This window comes from Theobroma cacao, chromosome 1, assembly GCF_000208745.1.
Source record: "Theobroma cacao cultivar B97-61/B2 chromosome 1, Criollo_cocoa_genome_V2, whole genome shotgun sequence".
Classification (NCBI taxonomy): Eukaryota; Viridiplantae; Streptophyta; class Magnoliopsida; order Malvales; family Malvaceae; genus Theobroma; species Theobroma cacao.
The window spans coordinates 3,086,065-3,107,073 of NC_030850.1; the positions used below are offsets into that span (position 1 = coordinate 3,086,065).

Here is a 21,009-nt window from a genome sequence, read left to right on the forward strand (position 1 = left end):
TCTAGACAAATAGAATTATTTATAGCAAACTTAGCTATTTAAATTGGTTTGGTTTGAAGAAAGTTATTGATAACTAGAGAAAACTGGGCAAATGATTTTGACGTCTCAAAACAATTGATTGAAAATTTCGAAGTGAACACTTTGGACCTAAATAATAAATTTTTTCCCTTGTATCAGATCAAGTCTGCCGAATTGAAAATAAAATTAAAAAAAAAAAGGTGGAAAACTGTGTTAAGAGTGGAGAGAAGCTGGCTTTACTAAGGAAAGCATAATGATTATTATATTCAGAAGTGATTCTTATCTGAATTATTATGACTTTGTTTGAGAGTGAAATTTTGGATTATCTCAAAGTCTCAACACAACTCAATCTGAAAAACCTGGTTAGCCCAAGTAAGCTACCAAGGCTCGTAAAAGACAATGACCCCTAACCTAACCTCAGGCCAGAGGACAGGGAACATGGGGCTCCACCACATTGACAAAGCCCGTATGATTGGAGGGCTTAGGGCTCTAAGGCTCTCTCTCTCTTCTCTCTCTCTGCTATTCTTTACAATAACCCATCAACTGATGATCATGAAACATTAAAACCCCCTTTTTTCCTAACAAAAATTCCTGATCGATTTTTGTTTTCTTTTTGTGTTTTCAACTGAGCATTGAAGGGCAAATCATTGATGCTTTTCGATACTTTATTAGAACAAAGCATGAAGATGTTGGTTAGTTCAAAATCCACTAATCTTTGCTAGTTGGATGGAAAAGGATAACACCCCCACTAACCCCCTTTTATTGTCTTGGTATTGTCTGTAGATGGTCCATCATTCATCGTCCGTGGTACCCAACGCAAGCCATCGCACATTTGCATGTGATGCTATTTCTTTTGCAGCTCATAACTTGCTCTATCTTATATTGCTTTTGCTTGCATGTGTTATATTCCCCCCCTCCCCCTCTTTTTGTTCCTTCTTTTTCCTTTAGGATTTGTGCAATAGATGAACATAAGACAATACTTCCTTTAAAGCCTTAATGAAAATTATACTTATAAATTGTTTTATTCATAAACTTAATTAAGTCTTCTAAAACAAATACTATAAAATTAAAGTAAAAAGCGTGTATGGGTTGGGGAGCAATTTCGCTTAGATCCTATCAATATGCCTTTACTTGATTCTGAGAAGGAACAGTTACCAAGTTTCAGTTGGAAGAAAGGAAAGGAAAGGAAAGGAGGATAAAATTTGATGAATAAGAGTAATCATATCATAATTAATCATAAGCTCAACACTTTCATTTGCAAAAGATATTGTATTTTATCCAATTAAATGTTAATCAATCATGGTCTTCAAACAGTAATTAATTGCTTTAACAAAAGAAAAGCAAAACAGAAATGGCTGCGCCCACCAACACTTCTTTAGAAGATGGATGCATGCATTATGTTGTGGAATGATTAAAGTACGAATAAAAAGATTAACCTTATTCCTAAGTGTTATTCTTAATGCCATACAACTATAAAGTTGTAAATAAATTAACGATAAAATCTTCAACTTCACGATTATTTAAATATTTACTATTTTGTCACAAGTCGTTTATAATATCTTTAGGAAGATACCTTGACGATTAAAATTAAAAATTCAAACATATCGAACTTAAATCTGAATATTGAATAAGATGAGTTTTTATAAAAATATGAAAAAAATCTCTTTTTACATAATAGTTCAAAATTATATGTACTCAAAAAAATAAATAGCTCGTTGTAAATAAAATTATGAAATCATTGATTTTCCATGGGTGAAAAATTAATTATTGATTTAATTACATATGGGTGAAAAATCATAGGTTATGCTTATAATTTTTAATTTTCATTATAACATATATTGTTATAAATAAAAAGAATCAAACGGAATCTGTCGATATATTAGATTGTGGGCATGCAAGGGCAACCAATTGTTTGAAAGGTTGAGCTTGAGATGTGGGCGTAGGTAACTTGTCCTATCAATATGAATTAAGAAGCCAATTCTTTAATCAGATAAACTCTCGTGAAACATACCCTTTTTCAGCTTTGAATGGATTTGACCGTCTTTCTCAACTATTGGACGATTTGAGTTTGTTAGCCACTCATTATAATTAAAAGCAAAAAAAAAAAAAAAAAATTAAAGCCTTAATTTGATCGATAATGGATCCAAATTAAAGTCCTTAATTTCGACTTGGTCTACACGTCTTAAATATATAAAATATATTAATGGCGAATTGACAATTCAAATTATGCATTTCTCCACTAAAGCAAAGAGAGTGAGTGAGAGATGGAATGGGGAAAAATAAAATAAAACGAGCCATGCAATTATTTGCAACAATTTTTTTGAAAAGTATTATTTGCAACAAATTATTAGTTTATTAGCTATACTTTAAATCATATCAGTAGTTCCTAAAATCTCAATAATTTTTTATTTAGAGAATCAAAATGAATTTATTCCAAAACTTGTGTAAGGAATATTCTATAGTGATTATATATTATTTTATTAACAATTCTTGAATTTTTGGAAATGCTAAATATTGAAAGCTAAGCTCTGAAGAATTAATTAATTTAAGTAAAATTATTTGTCTATCTTATATTCCAGTCAAACCCTCAATGGTTGCGTATTGAATCTAAAATTGAGTGCTGCAGCTGTTTTTATTTATTGTGCCATTTAAATTGGTTACTTTGTTATAGTATTTTTATTTTCAATTATTATTATTATGTAATAATGTCTGCAATTCTTACACTTCTTACGACTGCGCATCAGCTTTGTTCTGAAGAAGATTTCATACCCACAGCAAACTTTATTATATCTACTGAAGAAATCGAATCAGACAAACTTATTCTTCAACTGATGCCATGCAGAAAATGAACATATTCAATTATATCTACTTTATAAAACAAATATTGTAATTTAATGGGTTCAGAGTTGAGCCTTCTCTATGTGCCCATTAAACTAGATATGACCTCTCATGTCCTCAATTCTGGTGGTAGTCAGTTTAATGGATGGCAGTTTCTAATTTAAACGAAGGCTTTTTTTTTTCTTTTAAATTTTGCTTTGATTATGATATATTTTCCTTACTACTCTTGGTTCACTTTTTTAGTTATTTAGTTATGTAATTGCTTGTATAATTTAATCTCTGTCACATCTTACCTAACTTATTCAAAGCAATTCTTTTGATTTAATATAATGGGAAGGGAATAAAGTCAGTAACCCTCAAAATTAGTGGACCATTAATATGAAACGTATCATATTCATACTAGTACTGTAGTTTTTCATGTTATTTTTCCTTGATTTGTTGTTCTGTCTATACTTAGTTAGGGATAGTCGGACTACGAAGAAAAGACATTCAAAATCACGTGGGAGGAGATTGAAGGGTGAGGGTACCATTTGATTGGAATTTTAGGTGTACTTAATCAATGTGTCACAAAAGTTTAAAAGCCTGAAGAATTCCATGAGCTTGAGCTTCCAATGGATGATGAAAGTGAAAACAGAGACATTTATCTACTTAAATTTCAATTGTAAACTAGCTTTTCTATGATTTTAAATTGATCTCATGTGTTTTCATGAATCATGATTTATTCATTAAATGCACATATCAATATAAATGACAAACACATGTAATAATGCATCGAATTTTGGTACAAAGATTTGATGAGATGGTACGAGTAAATCAAAATAAGATTTTATGCCAAGCTTTCATAAATCATTGTTAACAAAGTCTTAATTAGTAATAAAAAGGTTAAGTTCAGCTTTTAAGAGCTATTTAAGAATAGAGTCAAATTTGAAAGGCATCAGTTACTATTACGAGAATCCCACTTTTGTGTGTTAATCAGAAGCTTGAAGAAATGATGGGGAGTCACCTTTTCCTGGCCCAAAAGCATAAGGCACGTTATCCCAATTCTTATTTCCAATATTGCATCTTGCAAAGCCTTAACCCTTAAGAATCCAAAGCTACTACGTCGTTTTTTATATTCTGGCTCTCCTTCCCCTTTGTCAAAAGGCCCTGAAAAGCTAACATGCGACGTTGGAATAATTAAACTGACAAAACTAGAAAAAAAAATTGAATAAAAAATAGTATTAGGAAGCACACGAGAAAATGGTACGATGGGTGCATACGGCTTACGATAGCGGGAATCATGGGATAGAGAAGGGATCATCCTCCCACTCAACGAATCCCCAAAATCAGAACACAAAAAAAGAGATGCTGTCTTTTTCGATTAACTAAAACCCAAAATAAATAAATTAATATTTTAAAAGTATTTTACTATAAACAAAAAAAATCCAAAAATTTTTCCCATAGAAAAACAAAAGGAAGTAATGCGTTATAGCTGGCAACAGTGTCCTTGCTCATCGCCTATCTCATTGACGGTTCAAAAGGAGACAGCAACAGATTACTTTTACACACGCCCAAAAAAAAAAACAAATAAAAGAATTAATGCTCTCAATCTCATTGTTTATAAAATAATAATTTTGCACGCCACGTCAGAAGGAAAACGACAAAAAAGGATGGGTCCATTGAGGCTCAGCAAACCTGCTGACGTGGCTGAAACAAGGGGGGGTAAGGGGGTAAAGAACAAGACATGACTTGTGGTGTCTGAGGTTGAACTATCAATTCCCCTTGGCTCACCGACGTGTAACGCGTTAGAATAAACATGTGTCTTTCTCTTTTGGTATGTTTTTTTCATTACAACTGTCATTTTTGTCTTGTAGTGGTGTGGGAACTTGTGGACGCGGTTGCCCCTATTTGCCCCACGTTTTTCACGTGCCCGTCTGGAAAACAGAAAAATGCGACTGAAGGAAAAGGAAAGTCCAGACTGCTTGGAAATGAACTTGGATGGTCAATAATATCTTGGCCTTTTCATGTGATTCGTGTGAACCACAATTTGTCACTACCGGGTTATATACGCTCTTTTCACCTCGAAGGTTGCTTCTTGAATAAATATTATTTTTCTATGGTGAAAAAGGATAATCCAAAAAGAACTTCGAGTAACTTTCGTTTGTTTTTCTACTATAGATAGTTTATTTTTTGGGGTTTGGTTAGTTGAAGCAAATTTTCTATTATTAATAGATTTTTAGTTATAATTAACAAGTGAGAATGACTATAGTTGCCTGCTAGTCCAGGTAACAAACAGGTCTCTGTTAGTGTTATTTTCCTCTCACCTATTCACTTTACAGCTTAAGCATGAAGATATGCTATCTTTTTTTCCCCACCGAAGACGATAAAATTAAGGCACACAAATAAAAGCTAGCAAGATTGATGGAGATTTTTCCTCTCTTGTCATAAAAACAGCCCTCCAACTCGTTGACATAAAAAACTCGATAAGAAAAATAAAAAGAGAATCACTGCAAAATGATAAAAATAGCTAGGGCCATTTGCCCATTGGTATGTCTTTTGCATTTATATTCGTTATCCAGACCCCATCCCCTGCTGACGAAAGCGACATTTTTTGTCATAAAGATATGACTATAGGATGGAAATCGAGAACATTTTTATTAATATAAACAATCCAAACTTGAAGCTGTAAATCCAACTGCCCCATGTTAATCCATGCATGGTCCCACGAGGCACATCAATATTAATTGAAAATTAAATTGTAAATGCCCCAACTCTGATTTCAGTGCAGTCCATCGACATTAACCAAACCTATGGTAGGTTTGTTCAATTTGGATTTTTTTTTTTCCATTGGGAGATGGAATTAACCAAAGTTAATTATCCAACAAATTATTACTACTATTTCATCATTAATCAAGGAATTTAGTATAGTTAGGCTGCATTTGGAATGATATTTTTCTTTCCCTATTAAAAAATGGATTCATTGGATTTAATAAATAAAGGGTTTTGTATAATTAATAAGAAAAAAACAAGGAAAACTCAGAGCAGACTAGTAGAGTAGTTGATGGGAAACTTTTACCCTTATTGATAAGGCAAAAACTTAATGAATTAAATATTGCCTACCCAAGTTTCCATTAATTGACAACAGTTTTTTAAAAAATATTGATTGATTGATGTCTGCTCAATATTTGCAGCCATATGATTGGGACACCATGTTTCCCGATAGAAAAATTCAATGCCACACTCGAAAATGGTTGGAAAAGCGGCCACGAATGTGCATGGATTTTTTTTATTGGGGTTTATTTCCCATCTCTTTATTGACAAATAATGGACCGACCGAATCAATATTTTAACAATCAAAGATTTTGTATCTAAGCTATATGTAAAACAATGAAAAAAAATCCTATTCAATGAATATGCAGATATGCACGTTGTCACGTGACATTACATAATGTATTCACCGACCGTACAAAAATATCTTTTACACCATAGCGGCCATACGTGCCCCTTTTGAGATTACGATAACGCCCAAAACGTCTGCTGCGCAGAAGGATGCAAGTCGCACGTGTGTCTCCTCCGCGCGACGCTGATGCACGTGATGGCGTTAACTTTGCACATTTACTTTTTATTTTTTGTCTTAATTTTAAAAATAGAAAAATATGTTCAAGAAAAATAATAAATTGGAAAAAAAAAAGTTTGGGGGTTTGGCGGGGGGGGGGGGGGGGGGAGTGGGTCGCCTGCCAGTTGTCCCCATCTAACGGTTACAAAACTGAAAGTACGATTCCCCGTATCGCTTTGCTTTTTTGTGCTCCCTTTCCTTTTTTCTTTTTTCCTTTTTAATAAGTAGATAGATTCAAGTTATTTCCCTTGTAATACATATAGATTTTTTACTAATTAATATTTAGAAGAACCAATGATGAATAATAACAAAATTTTTCACTATTTAATTTTTTTTTAACCTGGGTAGTTAATGTTTTTTGTGATGAGCATTTGGTAGCCTTCATTATTCCTACATATTAACACCGTTTTTGACTCGAGTCAGTCTGGATCTTGCTTGCCTGTAATTCAAACAATTGATTTTTTATGCTGCAAAGCAACTTCCACTTTCATTCACTTCGCATTTTGCAAGCACAAAAGAGGGAATGCTTGGTGAAGTACAACTGGATGGTACGTTACACTTTTTCAGACTCGGTCTTTAATAACACCTGCGTTTATAGGCCAATTAAATTAACAGGGTTAATTATTCCTCTATAGCACTAGGCTTGGAAAAAATGAGAATGGGAAACACTGTATTCACATTATAACACCATACTAGTAGTGTAATTATGGTGAACTTCATTGGCTGGAATTCCTTCTAAAAATAAATGTGGAATACAATGATGGTTCATTATTTTTTAAAGAGTACAATGTTATCACTCTACTTTTTAATTTAATTAAAAAATATAATATTTTATAATTTTTTACTGTTAATTTTTTATATTTTTAATCAAATTGAAAAGTATAACAGTAAATTATATGCATTCTTGATAATTATGTATGAGAAATAATATCTTTACTAGATATTCTTTCTTTCATTACTCATATAATTTTGAAAGTACGGTTTATGTATCTTCTTTTATGTATTATTATTTTTTATTTATTAATAAAATTTTAACAAAGTAATTGGATCCTATGAGAACTTTCCATCTAAAAAAAAAAAACTGTATCACACCTAATATAATCATTACATTTTTATTTAAATGTTTTTTATTAAAATTCTTGACATAGTTTTCAATATAATTTTTTTATACGAAGGGAAACTTTATTGAATTAATTGAAAATAACTTCTTAGGCCATTGGACACCTAAAGAGTCCGCAAGTATTAATTAAGAAATATTTACAGGGATACATTATAAACTTGTAATCTTATACTTAAATCATCATGATGAATGGCCATCTAATCGACACACATCATGATTCATCATCATTCTTCAAAAGTTACTTAGAGTCCTTGATGAGAATAACCTCTATTAGATAAATAGTCAGCTGCCTGATTTCTTTCTCGATGAATATGAGGAATACGAAATGAAATAGAATGCATACATTTTCGTATAGATGCAAGGAGATAACAAGTATCATGAGATCTTTTGTGTCCTTCCTTCATCATTTGAATTACAACCATGGCATCCATCTTTATCCATACATTCGAAAAATGATATTCATGGCATAATAGCTATCCCCTATATAAAGCTAATAATTCTGCCTTTAATGAGTTAGTAGCTCCAAGGTTCTTTGAAAAACCAAAAATTAACGTACTTATATGGTCTCGTAAGACCCCCCTTCTAGTGGCGTATTGAGAATTGTTTTTAAAGCTACCATTAACATTCAAGTTAACTGCACCTGTCAACGGTTTCAACCAATTAATAATTTTAGGTGGCATTGGATGTACTTTTGGGGAAATGAAAGTGCCATACTTGTGTTATATGTGTATCACCTTTCCACTTACATTTATGCAAAAGGGTACCTTGATAAAATTGTGCTAATAATTTCAGACACGCCACACAACCCTATTGTGATACAAACCAATGCCTCTATGTTTGGCATCATTGCGTCTAACCCATAAAAACCAATAGATAAATAATGGTAATAATATGCGGATATGACCAGGTTTAAAGTAGTCTTCCGAATATGCCCATGCCCATATAACTTGACTAATATTCTGGGGAGAAATAACATAGATTTGAAAGAATTTTGCAAAGAAAAGCCACACTTGCTTAGCAATTGGACATTCCCACAGGCACATGTAGTAATGATTCCTTCGAATTGTAGCCAAGATGTTTGGAAGCTAGATGAATATCCTTCGAATTGCAGCCAAGACGTTTGGAAGCTAGATGAATACATTTCGACTTAATTCTGAGCTCCACCAAAATCCAATTATTAACCATTATCCACAAAAAAAAAAGATTTTGTAAATGGAATGCTTCGATGCCATAAGAACTCCCATAGAGAATTTGTTGGTTGTTGTTAATGTATTACTTCCAATGCACTTTTAGTAGAAAAGTAATTATTGGATGTAGGAACCCAATATGCAATATCATCTCTGAAGGGGTCAATAGGAATGTGTACAATATCACGAACAACATTTTCTGGCAGCATTGTTTTTAACTTTTTTACATCCCAAGTATCATTGTTATAAAAATAACAAATTTTAATCATGAAATTATTAAAGAAAGGGAAAGAATTTACCAGGGGAAATTCACCCATCTAGCAATCGTGCCAAAAGAAAAACTTCACCTTTACAAGTCCGCCATCTAATATTGTACTTTGAAATTTGTCTTTTTCCCACTATTCTCTTCCAAACTTGAGAATCATGTAATTTATGTTGGATATGCAATGGTAATTGACCAGCACAATACTTGGAGTGCATAAACTTTGTCCAGAGGTTGTTACATGTCCGAAAATCACCACCATTGTTTAATAGTAAAGGCATCAAAGACATACTTTAAGCTTCAAATTTCTAATCCCCATTTCGAACAAGATATTGCAATTTTAGACTATGCAATTGAAAGGGCTTTGTGAATGAAACTAGTAATACTCGTAATGATTTGCTTCTTACTAGTGAGGGCATTATTATGGGTAATAAGACAACTCTTTTACTAGTTAATTTATTGTCTTGAAACATGTTCATATTCTTGCAAGAAGCGAAGAATTTTTTTGCAATGTAGGAATTGCAATGTAAGTGTGATATAGTTATTTCAATGAAATTCAACAACTTAGAAATTTAATTTTTCATTTTTTACAGACATTTTAATTTTCATTTCAACCATCACAAACTATACTTTGAAGGACATAGAATGATAATCCTTGCTTAAATATCCTAGAATTTCATTTATTACATATTAAAGCAAACATGACAGTGGACACCGCTGTTCTATCTTTTCTCATTATCGTAAAAATAATAAAAAATTCTTTTTGTCTAGAAGCAAAGAGATAGTCTTTCCACATTTGAGGTTGGAAACTTTATAAAACAGTTAAATCTCGACATCGAATTTAATGCCAGTTACTACATTGTCCACCGAGATCACCACCGACCCAAAGTCCCAAGTCAATCAATAATTTTCTGTTGAAAAAGCGAAAAAAGAATAACAACCGAAAATAAATCAGACAAAACATATAATATTAATATAAAAAAAATCCAACATCGCCCTTCCTTCACACCAAACAACAAGTATTAGGTAGTAGGTACGACGTACGAGTAAAACAGAAACGGATACGGATCACTGCATCATATCTTCTTCATTTAATACACCCCCCCTTTATCACTTTTTTTTAATTAGTTTATTAATCACCCCCTTAATCCAACCTTTAATTCCATAATTAATTGCAAGAGTCCGTTAATTTAGTTTCAAAAGGAAGGTCACTGGAAGCTCCCCCCCTGGGGCGGGGGGGCGTTGGAGCGTGTGCATTTTTAAGAATTTACGGGTTTCTTACCGGTTCCGTACAGGTAAAGGCAAACCAAAGAAAGCAAAAAGGACGGTTTTAGGTGTAAGGGGAAAAGGATGGATGACCGGAAGGTGGCGGTTAATTAGGAGAGGCCGTTAAAGGTGGTGGCAGGTTTACAGGCTGGACTTGACAGGAAAGCAGTAATGATTCGCCCTCCGATTCGTCGACCAATCTTGTCGTTTTGCGCCAGCTCAGCATTTCCGTGCGGCCGTTCTTTTAAAATTTTTTCTTCAGCTGCTAGTTGGATTTAAAAAAAAAACAAAATATTGAAAAAGTAAAGAAAAATCCCACACGAAAATGCTATACAGGCTGGCGTCCTCAGTCAAACTCAGACTCCAACCTTACCCAACCGTTATCATCTTTATCTCTTATGATATTAATTTTTAATGGTTTTTTTTTTTGCCGTGATAAATTATGTTTCGCAGAGTTCGGTTTTGTCTCTATAACTTCCAGAACAGTGAATAGGAAGCAACCGTATGCTACGCTCTTACTATAGAGCGTGTCAACACTCTCCCCAAACTTCCAAATTCTCCACTAGTGTCCCAAATCGTGATGCTAACAAGATCTTAAAAATTAAAATATTTATTTTGTTTATAAATAATAAAATAAAAAATGTATATCTCAACAAATTATAATTTGATCATTTTATGTTTTGAAAATATTTTATTGTAATTTATAAATATTTTCAAATTTCAAATTTATTTTTATGGCATAATTTTTGCAACTAACATCTAGATTTTGAATGATAAGTTTTAAAAGAGACGGACGCTTCAAATTCAAAGGGTCCATTGAATTCGTATTATGATTTTATAAAAAGAGAGTCCAAGTTCCCTCCGCTCCATGCAATGATATATTTTGATTCTCAAAAGTTACTCTTTACAAACACAAAGAGAGTGGGACAGACGCTCCCTTGTTAGAGAGTTCCGAAAGGGAAAAAAGAAATTTTAAGCGAGAGTGACTCATGTAAATCAGTGCAGTTCAGATGTGACGCGTGTCCGTTCGCCAGCTGTATCCCAAACGCCCTTTTCCCCAACCGCTTAACTGGAACAATCGGTGCCCATAACGCTTCTCCTCTATGTCCCCTTCACCATTTTAACCGGTCACCTCCCTCCTCTCTCTTATATAGATTGCCCCCCTCTCCCTCCCCCTCGGTCTTCCTTTAAACTCCAAACCGAAAAAAAAAAAAAAGAAGAAACCACCGAGAACACATCCAAAGCATCAAAATTTTCCTTTGCATGCTCTTAAATTTGATTTCATGGCAATAACAAGCACATCAAACAGAAAAGAAATGGATCGGATCAAAGGTCCATGGAGCCCCGAAGAAGATGACCTGCTCCAAAAGCTGGTCCAAAAACACGGCCCCAGAAACTGGTCTTTGATTAGCAAATCAATCCCGGGTCGATCCGGGAAATCCTGTCGCCTCCGATGGTGTAACCAACTATCCCCCCAAGTCGAGCACCGGGCCTTTACCCCCGAAGAAGACGAGACCATAATCCGAGCTCATGCCCGGTTCGGTAACAAGTGGGCCACCATAGCCCGACTCCTCAACGGTCGTACCGACAACGCCATTAAAAACCACTGGAACTCGACGCTAAAGCGTAAGTGTTTGTCGGTTGGGGAAGAGTGTAATTTTATTACTAACGGAGGGTATGATGGTAATTTGAGAGGGGAGGAGCAACAGCCGTTGAAAAGATCGGTCAGTGCTGGCCTTTACATGAGCCCAGGAAGCCCATCGGGATCCGATGTGAGCGATTCTAGTGTTCCCGTTTTATCATCTTCTCACGTGTACAAGCCAATACCAAGATCCGGCGGTGTTAACGTCGACGTAAACGTTGACGTCAATGTTATGCCAGCTGGAGTCGAAGCGGCGTCGTCTTCTAACGATCCACCGACTTCGCTGAGTCTCTCTTTACCGGGGGCCGAGTCATGCGAGGTGTCAACCCACCCAGTTTCTGAATCAATTCAGATGAGGAACGAAGCGAAAAATGAAGAAAGGGTAGGTGGGGTGATGGGGTTCAGTTCGGAATTTATGGCGGTGATGCAAGAGATGATAAGGGTTGAGGTGAGGAATTACATGGTGCAGATGCAGCAGCAAAACGGTGGCGTTGCGGGAGGGGGAATGGGGATGTGTTTGGATGGAGGGTTTAGGAATGTTATGGCTATGAACCGAGTGGGGGTGAGTAAGATCGAGTAGAGAGATGTAAAGAGTTGCATGAGAGGTAAAAGAGAGAAAAAACTGGGTTGTTTTTTCCTAACATGGCAAATTAGCGGGGAATAATTTTGGTTAATGTACGACAGACTGAGAGAGATGGGTTAAAAGGAAAAAACGAGTACAAAGAAAAAATGGACTTTTTTTTGGTTTTTTACCTGTCTCTTGGCCTTTGAAATTTCAATCTAAGCTCTTTTAATCTCATTTCTTAGTGGTTTTTTTTTTTTCTTTTCGGTATCTAAATATAAATAATTTTTATATGTAAAATGTAAAGAATATGGAAAGGAAAAGGATTATGGTAAGATGGGTTTTGCTTCTTATATCAGGAACTGAAAACTAGACAGAAAGATTACCGGAATTACCTATTACTAATATTTTCTCTGTTCTTATTCTATTTGGTTTTGTGGGACATGATGTTCTTTTTTATGGGTTTAAGGAAGAAAAAGATTTGGTTAAGAAAAGCAAACGTGACCACAAAAGGGATTTTATTTTCTTGAAATAAATGAAAAGGTCAAAAAAAAAAATCTCAAAAGCAAACTGTCTACTACTTCTACTACAACTGCCAGGTTTTAACCTCTTTCTGAAATTTAGTAACTTCCAAAATTCGATTTGTGTTCTCTTTGATCATAGCCAGGAAAATTTCTGGAAAATTTCTGGGACACGTTTTGGTTGTTTGATTTTGAATAATCTTTTAAAAAACAGGACAAGAACTACACGCCAAGAAAGGAAAAAGTAACTGTAAGAAAAAAAACAGATTTTCTTTTTTTCTTTTAATTTCAAGTTAGTGAATAATGCTGCTAGCTTATTGGTGGATGGTCAAGGTCAACGAAAAATATCTCAGATGTATCCAAAATGCTACAGTTGGTGAAAGATGAGCCGAGCCCAGACCTTTTTTTAAAGTTCCAAGCTACATTTTAAACAAATCAAAAGAACAAATTTTGCATTTAATAAAAAGCTGCTTGGTCTTTGATGATAAGATTAAATGATCAGCATGGGGGTCTGGCCGTTATGAGGTGAAAGTTGTTTGCAAGTTGGGAAAAAAGAAAAATAAAATAAAACATGGGGCGGTTTGGAGAAAAAGGTTGTCGGGACGAACGCCCATGGCAGTTGGCCGTTGGCAGTTGCAGAAGAACATGCTTATTTCGTTACTCTCTTCCATTATGGATCTCAATAGTTGATCATAGATTTGAATTGGCCGGGGCAGGAGGAGCAGGTTAAATCAATGTTAAGAAACACATTACTTCCCAGCTCTTCAGCCTGAAATCTCTTCTGTTGTTTCGAGAACAGTATTGCCATAACAGGAAATTTGGAAATGAACAGAATTTCATTCAGAGTACTAGAAAGGCAGTACGTTTCATGCTAAAAGCTGATTGTTGTATCGACCAGAGCCCGGAATTCGAATGCTCTGCACAACCTACAAGCTTTATTGGATTGATGTATCAACTTTTTACAATTTTGAGTTTCCTTTTGTTTAAACAATATGAGATGAGCAATCTCGACTACAAAAAGAATTGGGGAAAATTTCTCTTAAAAGTCTAAAACTAAGTGTTAGTTTACAAAGGTGCAGGCTGGGTGGTGCTTGAACTGGTGTTGTGTCTCAATAATGTGAGTTCTGATTTGAGCTTGCTGATCAAATGCAATACATCCTGCTTCCAAGACCATGAGGGGTCATTTAGAGCACGTACGGAATTGAGGCAAACAAGAAGAGTACCACCTTCGTGCAGGAGAACCTGTATGTTACCAAAGAAGAGTAGTTCAACAAGCTGTAAAGATTCGGCTGCTAACCCGGGATTAGAATTACCAAAAGAAAGAGAAGCTAAGCAAGAAACCAGTCAATATATGCTAATAATTTAAAATATATAATTTGAACAGATGTAAGATGATCGCATACACTTTTAGGTGGTCACGGACCACATTGTCACTCTGTAAAAATGAAAATGGCTTGATAAATTTTGCAATTTCAGAGTGCAAATAGTTCTCCGTTCAGAAGTCTCTCAACTTCAACCGCAGCAGTGGGGAGAAGGAACTTCAAATCAACTAGAATTTGTTTATGCTTTCCCTTTTTATTATTTTTATACAAGAATTTGATTAATGAAGACTCTGCATTGTGTGAAATTCTTGTTAATGCATAAGATTTATTCACTTAGCAGGCATATCATACTACCTTTCCCTAGAGAACTGATTCAATCATATTACGCCAGAAAAGCCTGTCATGTTGAGCCTCATTGTGTTCTTCTTTAGAGAGAAATCTTTATTTCTATCAGTTACAATAAGAGCAAAAAGCTAATCATCAAATTGATCATACCGTTAACCACAGAGGAAGAAACCCCAAGACTGATGGAAGAGAGGCCAAGATAATACACGTTAAGGCAAGTGCAACATTTTGCTTGACCTGCAAATAAAATTGCATAAAGCATTGTCTGCATAATCAGAAAACAACAGGAATGAGTAAAGATGGATACTATTAGTACCAGTGAAGTTGTCTGGCGAGCCTTGGCTATACTGAATGGAACGCATGAAATATTGTCCCGCAACAACAGGACATCTGCAACTGCTATAGCAGTTGCACTAGCACGATGTGCTAATACAATTCCAACAGTTGCAGCAGCAAGAGCTGGTGCATCATTGATACCTTCACCAACCATGCTCAAACCTCCCCCTGACATGAAGGTGGATATAACGTTACAAGCTCTTTTGGCCATATTCCATTTTAATATAAAGATGGTAAAAATGGACATGATTCACTTATAATTTCATATACACTCGGTATGGAGTAGGACTTTTGTCACAAAAAATCAACTAATACAAAGATACTGAAGTAGATGAGATCCAGGCTCACCTGTTTCCCTTGAAATCCTTTTAACATGATTGAGTTTGTCCTCCGGCTTTAGGCTGCAGTAGACTTCATTTATGCCCACAGCATTAGCAACTCTCCATGCACTTGACTTATGGTCACCAGTTAACATCATTACTCGCAGTTTTGCTTGATCTTTCAATTCGGAAATAACATCTAAAACCCCTGGTCGAGGCCTATCCTCAAGGTGAATCAAAGTTACCTGTGCAGACTCATTGCAGAGCTAAATTTAGTGTTGCCGTGAAAACGAATTAATGAAACACATGATGCTACAAGTGGCACAAATTTAACAAGTAGTCTATGGAACATTCTTTTCAGTTTAACTGTCAACCTCTTACATGCTGCAATTCTCTGTGTAAAATAGTTATGCTTCAAAATCTGCATAGGTATTAAACATATGCATGCAGAGCATGCAGTTAACAAACTCCATGGTTTTTGAGTTAGATACAATATGTTGTGCATGTGACATGTCTTACCACACACATCTTTCCACTTCCTTTAACACCCAATGCAGAAGCATCTGTTTTTACATACAAATACACACCTACATATTTGGTAAATATACCTTCAGAACGATAAAAGGAAGGTAGCTCATTTGCATCTTGATATCTCAAAGGCATGTCTGTCATGATGTCAGTGTCAAATATAATAAGATTAAAACAACTAAAATGGATGAAACCACACCTTTTCATTAACAGAAAGGGCAGCATGAACGAAGTCACTTCCATAAGTAGACGCATTAACAGCTGCCCTAATCTTCCTTGATTCATCTTCTGATTTACAAAGTGAAGTGATAAACTCTACAGAACCAAGTGATGCTTTCAACATTTTACCTTCTCTAGTTCCTGACTATAATAAAGCAGAAGAGATTATTATAAGTTTGGAAACACATTGAAAATAAGATGGTTCTAATGTTAAAGAAATGAAGTTAGCAAAGATCTAGATGTGAATAAATCCTGTAGTTGATTTCTTTATCATATTTCCAAGGCAAAAGTCTTGTATTAAGATATAAATATAGTTAAGGTTGCGGAAAATTATTCTACCATCCTTCATTTAGATTATATATTGCTTGATATGAAAAATTTCAAGGGTAAACTACAGTTTGCCTTTTTGGCTTTCTTGTTCTGTTAATTTTGTTTTTAACACTTACGTCTTGACAATGTTAAGATTTTAATTAGTAATGATAATAGCCTTCACTTGAAAGAGGCATTGATGAAAAGGTGAAAATGCCTATTGTTTCCCCACTTCTGTGTTCTTTCAGGAAAAAGCTAACACGGTATCCTCTAGTGGAAGAAACCTCAATGGCTGTTAGTGCCAAAAATAAACCATGATTGTTTTGCAGAATACAGAAACCACAATGAATGCTATTATAATATTCTAAGTTACAAATAGATGAGCCTAGGAGCAAATGAAGAATTCAAATGGCTCACAGAAATGGAAAATGCTGATGTTAACAAACTTGATGATAAATCCTTTTTCCCCATTAATATTGATTTTATTTTCATGAGACATTTGTAATTTGTTGGTGAAAGACACATTACCTTGGCACTGTTGAGAGTTGCGATAAGACCTCTACCAGGAAAATACTCAAAACTTTCAACAGAAACAGAAGGAAGGTCTTTGCCTATGCTATGGTCTACAACCGCCCTGCAATAAAAAGGAGTTATAAATACTTCCAAAAGAAAGACAAGGTCAATAATTTATAAAAGATAAATGATAATTATGAAATCACAATGGCATTGGGAACTATTACAGGGCCATTGTAACAGAAGGAGTTACACAGAACACAGGGATCCAATGTACAAAGGTTTTTTTCAATTTATAACAATACCTTCCAATAGGATGAGTAGTACCCTTCTCCATGGCAGCTGCTACAGCAAGTGCTTCTACTTCACAGCTGGGAATGCAACAGGAGGTAAAATTTGTCTTCTTGTTTCCAATAAAATGTCCATAAATTGGTTCAATAGCTTTAAACATAAGCCCTCCAGTTGTCAATGTCCCAGTTTTATCAAATGCAACAGTGTGACATGAAGCTAGAGCATCTAGTACTTGCCCACCTTTGAGCAATATCCCCTGCAACGAGAGATGGCGGTTAGAGAAAGGTGTATCTCATTAATGATAGTAAAAATTACATCAACTTTGATCCATTTTGAACTCAAAGGGTGCTTTATTAGTTAAGCAATTAGATAAATCTAGACTTCTCCCAGTATCACCAAATAAACAGGCTCCTTTCCAGTGACCCCTGAGCTCTAACCACAGCCCCAGAAAACAAGCAATTAGTACTAACACAAACTTGCGCATGGCAAAAAATAATCAAGGAACATATACACAAAAATACAGCATTTATCAAGTTCCCTGAAAAAATAATTCTACTTTAGTTTAGAAAAAAGCACATAATAGTAAAATAACAAAGGTATGGTGTTCAGAACAGAAGCTGACTCTGCTGTAGTAGAGAAAAATAACAGTGGTTAGGTTGGCACAGGCATCAAAAGAATCATGCTTATGGCCATATTGCAATGAGGTGAGCTTCAATATTATGTTATTTTACAAATAAAAATAAATACGTCTAAAAAAAAGCTTCTATACACTTGAGTTAGATAATGCAGACACAATGACAGAATGTTTGCCTGATCACCGCATGGTTACATGTGACTGATACCTTTCTTGCACAGGAACTAACTGCAATAGCATAAGCCAGTGGAGCTACTGCCAAGGCACATGGGGATGCTGCCACCATAAGCCCCAATGCTCTGTAGATTGATCCTCTGCAAACTGCATGATAAACACCAAAAAATAGGTAGGAGCTAGCTCACAATAGAACGTTTACAAGGATCATATCAAAATGATTGCCAAGAGAAAGAATAAGATTGGTAAAGCTTCAAACTAGAAAGATTGAATTATATATTTCAGTGAGGGTTGAGGTAACGAGGGGGTAATCATTAGTTATGAGTTGTACTAAAACTAAGACATGTTAGCAAACAGGCCTTCCTTGGAAGATAAAGAATAAAGAGGAATATACCATGGCTAACAACATCATTGGCAGAAGGCAAAAGAAAAAATGAAAACAAAAAAACAATGTGTTAATTGCAAAGCAGCTTGTATTTGGAGTTACCTGCAGTGCTAATGAAAGGCCACTTAAAAAGAAATGGACCAAGGACTGCGATGGTAACTGACAAAACTACAACCACCTTGCTGTAACGCTCACCAAATTCATCCAGCCACCTTTGAAGCTTTGGTTTATTCAATTGAGCTTCTTCAGTTAACTGCACAATCCTGCTAAGGGTTGATTCTTTCCACGTCTTCGTGACCTTATATAAAATAATCAAGGAAAAAATGAAGCATGAGAGAAGGATGTGAGCTAGCAGTGACAAACATCAAATAATTCACTGCAAGGAAGATTTTTCACTTATTTTTGAACTGAACAATTTCAGAAGACAAAAGAATAGTGTAAGTCAAACTTTTTCTACATTTGCACTTCTGAAAAATTCAACTGTTGGTAAATTCACAAACATACCTTAACAATCATTCTACCATCCAGATTCCTAGCACCACCAGGAATCCGGTCCCCAACTTTTGCCTCTAATGGCTTGATTTCCCCGGTCAAATGCTCAGTTGTAATTGTTGCACTACCTTGAAACACTTCACAATCTACAGGAACAGCCTAGAAAATTACCAGCTCATACAATTATACTTCCATATCATAACATAACTTAAAAAATGTTAAAAACATTAACCAGTATAACATCCACATTCTTATAATCACAGACCTCACCAGTGCCGACCAAAATGTAGGAGCCAACTTCCACATCATGCACCGGAACATTTCTGTAAGATAAATTAGAAACATTTGGCAAATTATCATCATCCAAATTTAATACCAATACCGAATCTGGATAATTTTCCTTCAACTCCTTCACATCCACCATTGAACGACTAGTAAAAAATTCTTCCGCTGCAAGTAGCCAACTTTCAAGATCACAACAAAGAAACAAATTGCCTCCAAAACAAGTGTAACTAGCTGGAGAAACTTACCAATGTGAGCCAAATTGAACATTGCAAGAAGCAAGCCTCCTTCCAAGGCATTCCCCATGAAAACAGAGGCAAAGGCCGCGAGTGCCATAAGTACATGAATATTCACTTTTCCACCAGCAATATCAGTAATAGCATCAAGTGCCGCTGAAACCTGACGCATGCAATTAAATTGCAATCCAATTAAAAAAATTAAAAAAAAAAGCTTTGCTTTTACTCTTAGTTTTTGTTATTAGCTTTACTATTTCATATAAAAGTTTAAATTTTTTAGTTTATTGAAAAATATAATTTTTTATGCAAAATTAACAACAAAGGTAACTTAAAAGAGAAAATGGAGTTTACCCCGACGAGAGGAAAAGCGACGAAAAGGAAGGAGTTTTGGAGGGGCTTGACAGCAGGTTTTGGGAGTAAGTAAGGGCAAGCAGCGGCAGCAAGAAACAGCGCGGTGGCGCAGCAGCAGAGCTGAAGGTGTTCCCTCAAGTAATTCGCCAAGTCCATCCATCGGACGGCCTTCGCGAACCCGATCACTGCTCCCTGGGGCCCACTCAACTTAGCAGAATCATGGTGATGGTGGTGGTGGTGATCATGGTCGTGATGATGATGATGGTTAAAATGGTGGTCGTGGTCGTGATTCGCGACGCAGCGGATCCGGAGGTGGGGGGAACGGAGAGTAAGAGAGAGGGATTTGTGGCGGATGATGACGGGAGAGAGAATGAAAGGTTTAAATTTGAAAGTGTTGACTCGTGAGAGTCGGCATCTGGGGCGGCTCAGAGGTGAGAATTTGGTAAGGGAAATGGAGTGAGTTTCCATTTGTTCTTTCTGCGGGGAATTTCAGGCCATCAATTTTGTGGGTCGCGGCAATTCAAGGCAAGGGCTTGGCTTGAAATAAGGAAAAAGGGAGAGTGACTGGTACTACAATTTTATCCTAGTTGTAAAAGAGCCAGTGTGCGGGTAATGCCAAAGTTAATGGGGATGTTGTTTTAATAGCCACAGCATGAGCTCATCTTCACCACATGACTCATGCCACGTGCTTCCTCTTTTCCTTTGGAAACTGACGGGTCCATGCCCATCCATGCAACTTTCATTTCTTCAACCATTCAAAGTAAGTTTTGGTGTCTACTTAAATTTTTTATTTTATTTTAACCTTATGGTAATAATATAATTTTTTATTTCATAAATAATTAGGTTATGGGAAAAACTGTTTGGATCTTGGGCCCAAAAAAGGAAGGGATTTGGATGGGTTAGGAAGTCTCGGTGTTGGGCTTGGATGAAAGTTTCAAGGTTCGGTGAAAGATTTGAGTCGGGTTTGGGTTGAGCTTGGCCCAATTCGAATATGTATGTACCCAAAGGCCGAATCTAGTCTTTTATATGTTTTTTTTTGACAACCAGACTGCTCCTTTTCGTGGGGTTGACGGTTGAGCTAGATTTGGATACAGAGTTTTGTCGTTAATGGCATGAAATCCCAACTGAAACTCAACCTAGCCCCTTCACACCATCCATGGCCACATGTATTTTTTCCCCCTTTCTGGAAGGAAAAAATTGTAGTATAATATCTAAAGCTATTTTAATTCTATTTATTCCTTTTTCATTTTTTTTATCTCTT

The 21,009-nt window shown here is 35.5% G+C and overlaps 2 protein-coding genes across 2 annotated transcripts; one reads left to right on the top strand and one right to left on the bottom strand.

The window, feature by feature from the left end:
- LOC18611200 (transcription factor MYB44) lies at positions 11,452–12,897 on the top strand. Its single transcript, XM_007047333.2, has one exon. It carries the CDS (start codon positions 11,570–11,572, stop codon positions 12,506–12,508), a length of 939 nt encoding a protein of 312 aa, XP_007047395.2. The 5' UTR covers positions 11,452–11,569; the 3' UTR covers positions 12,509–12,897.
- LOC18611201 (probable cadmium/zinc-transporting ATPase HMA1, chloroplastic) lies at positions 13,876–20,329 on the bottom strand. Its single transcript, XM_007047334.2, has 13 exons — positions 19,749–20,329; positions 19,410–19,560; positions 19,145–19,329; positions 18,892–19,038; positions 18,490–18,685; positions 18,037–18,149; positions 17,209–17,450; positions 16,919–17,024; positions 16,062–16,226; positions 15,363–15,579; positions 14,995–15,182; positions 14,829–14,915; positions 13,876–14,253 (listed from the first exon to the last, which is right to left on the bottom strand). Exons 1-13 carry the CDS (start codon positions 20,214–20,216, stop codon positions 14,077–14,079), a joined length of 2,442 nt encoding a protein of 813 aa, XP_007047396.2. The 5' UTR covers positions 20,217–20,329; the 3' UTR covers positions 13,876–14,076.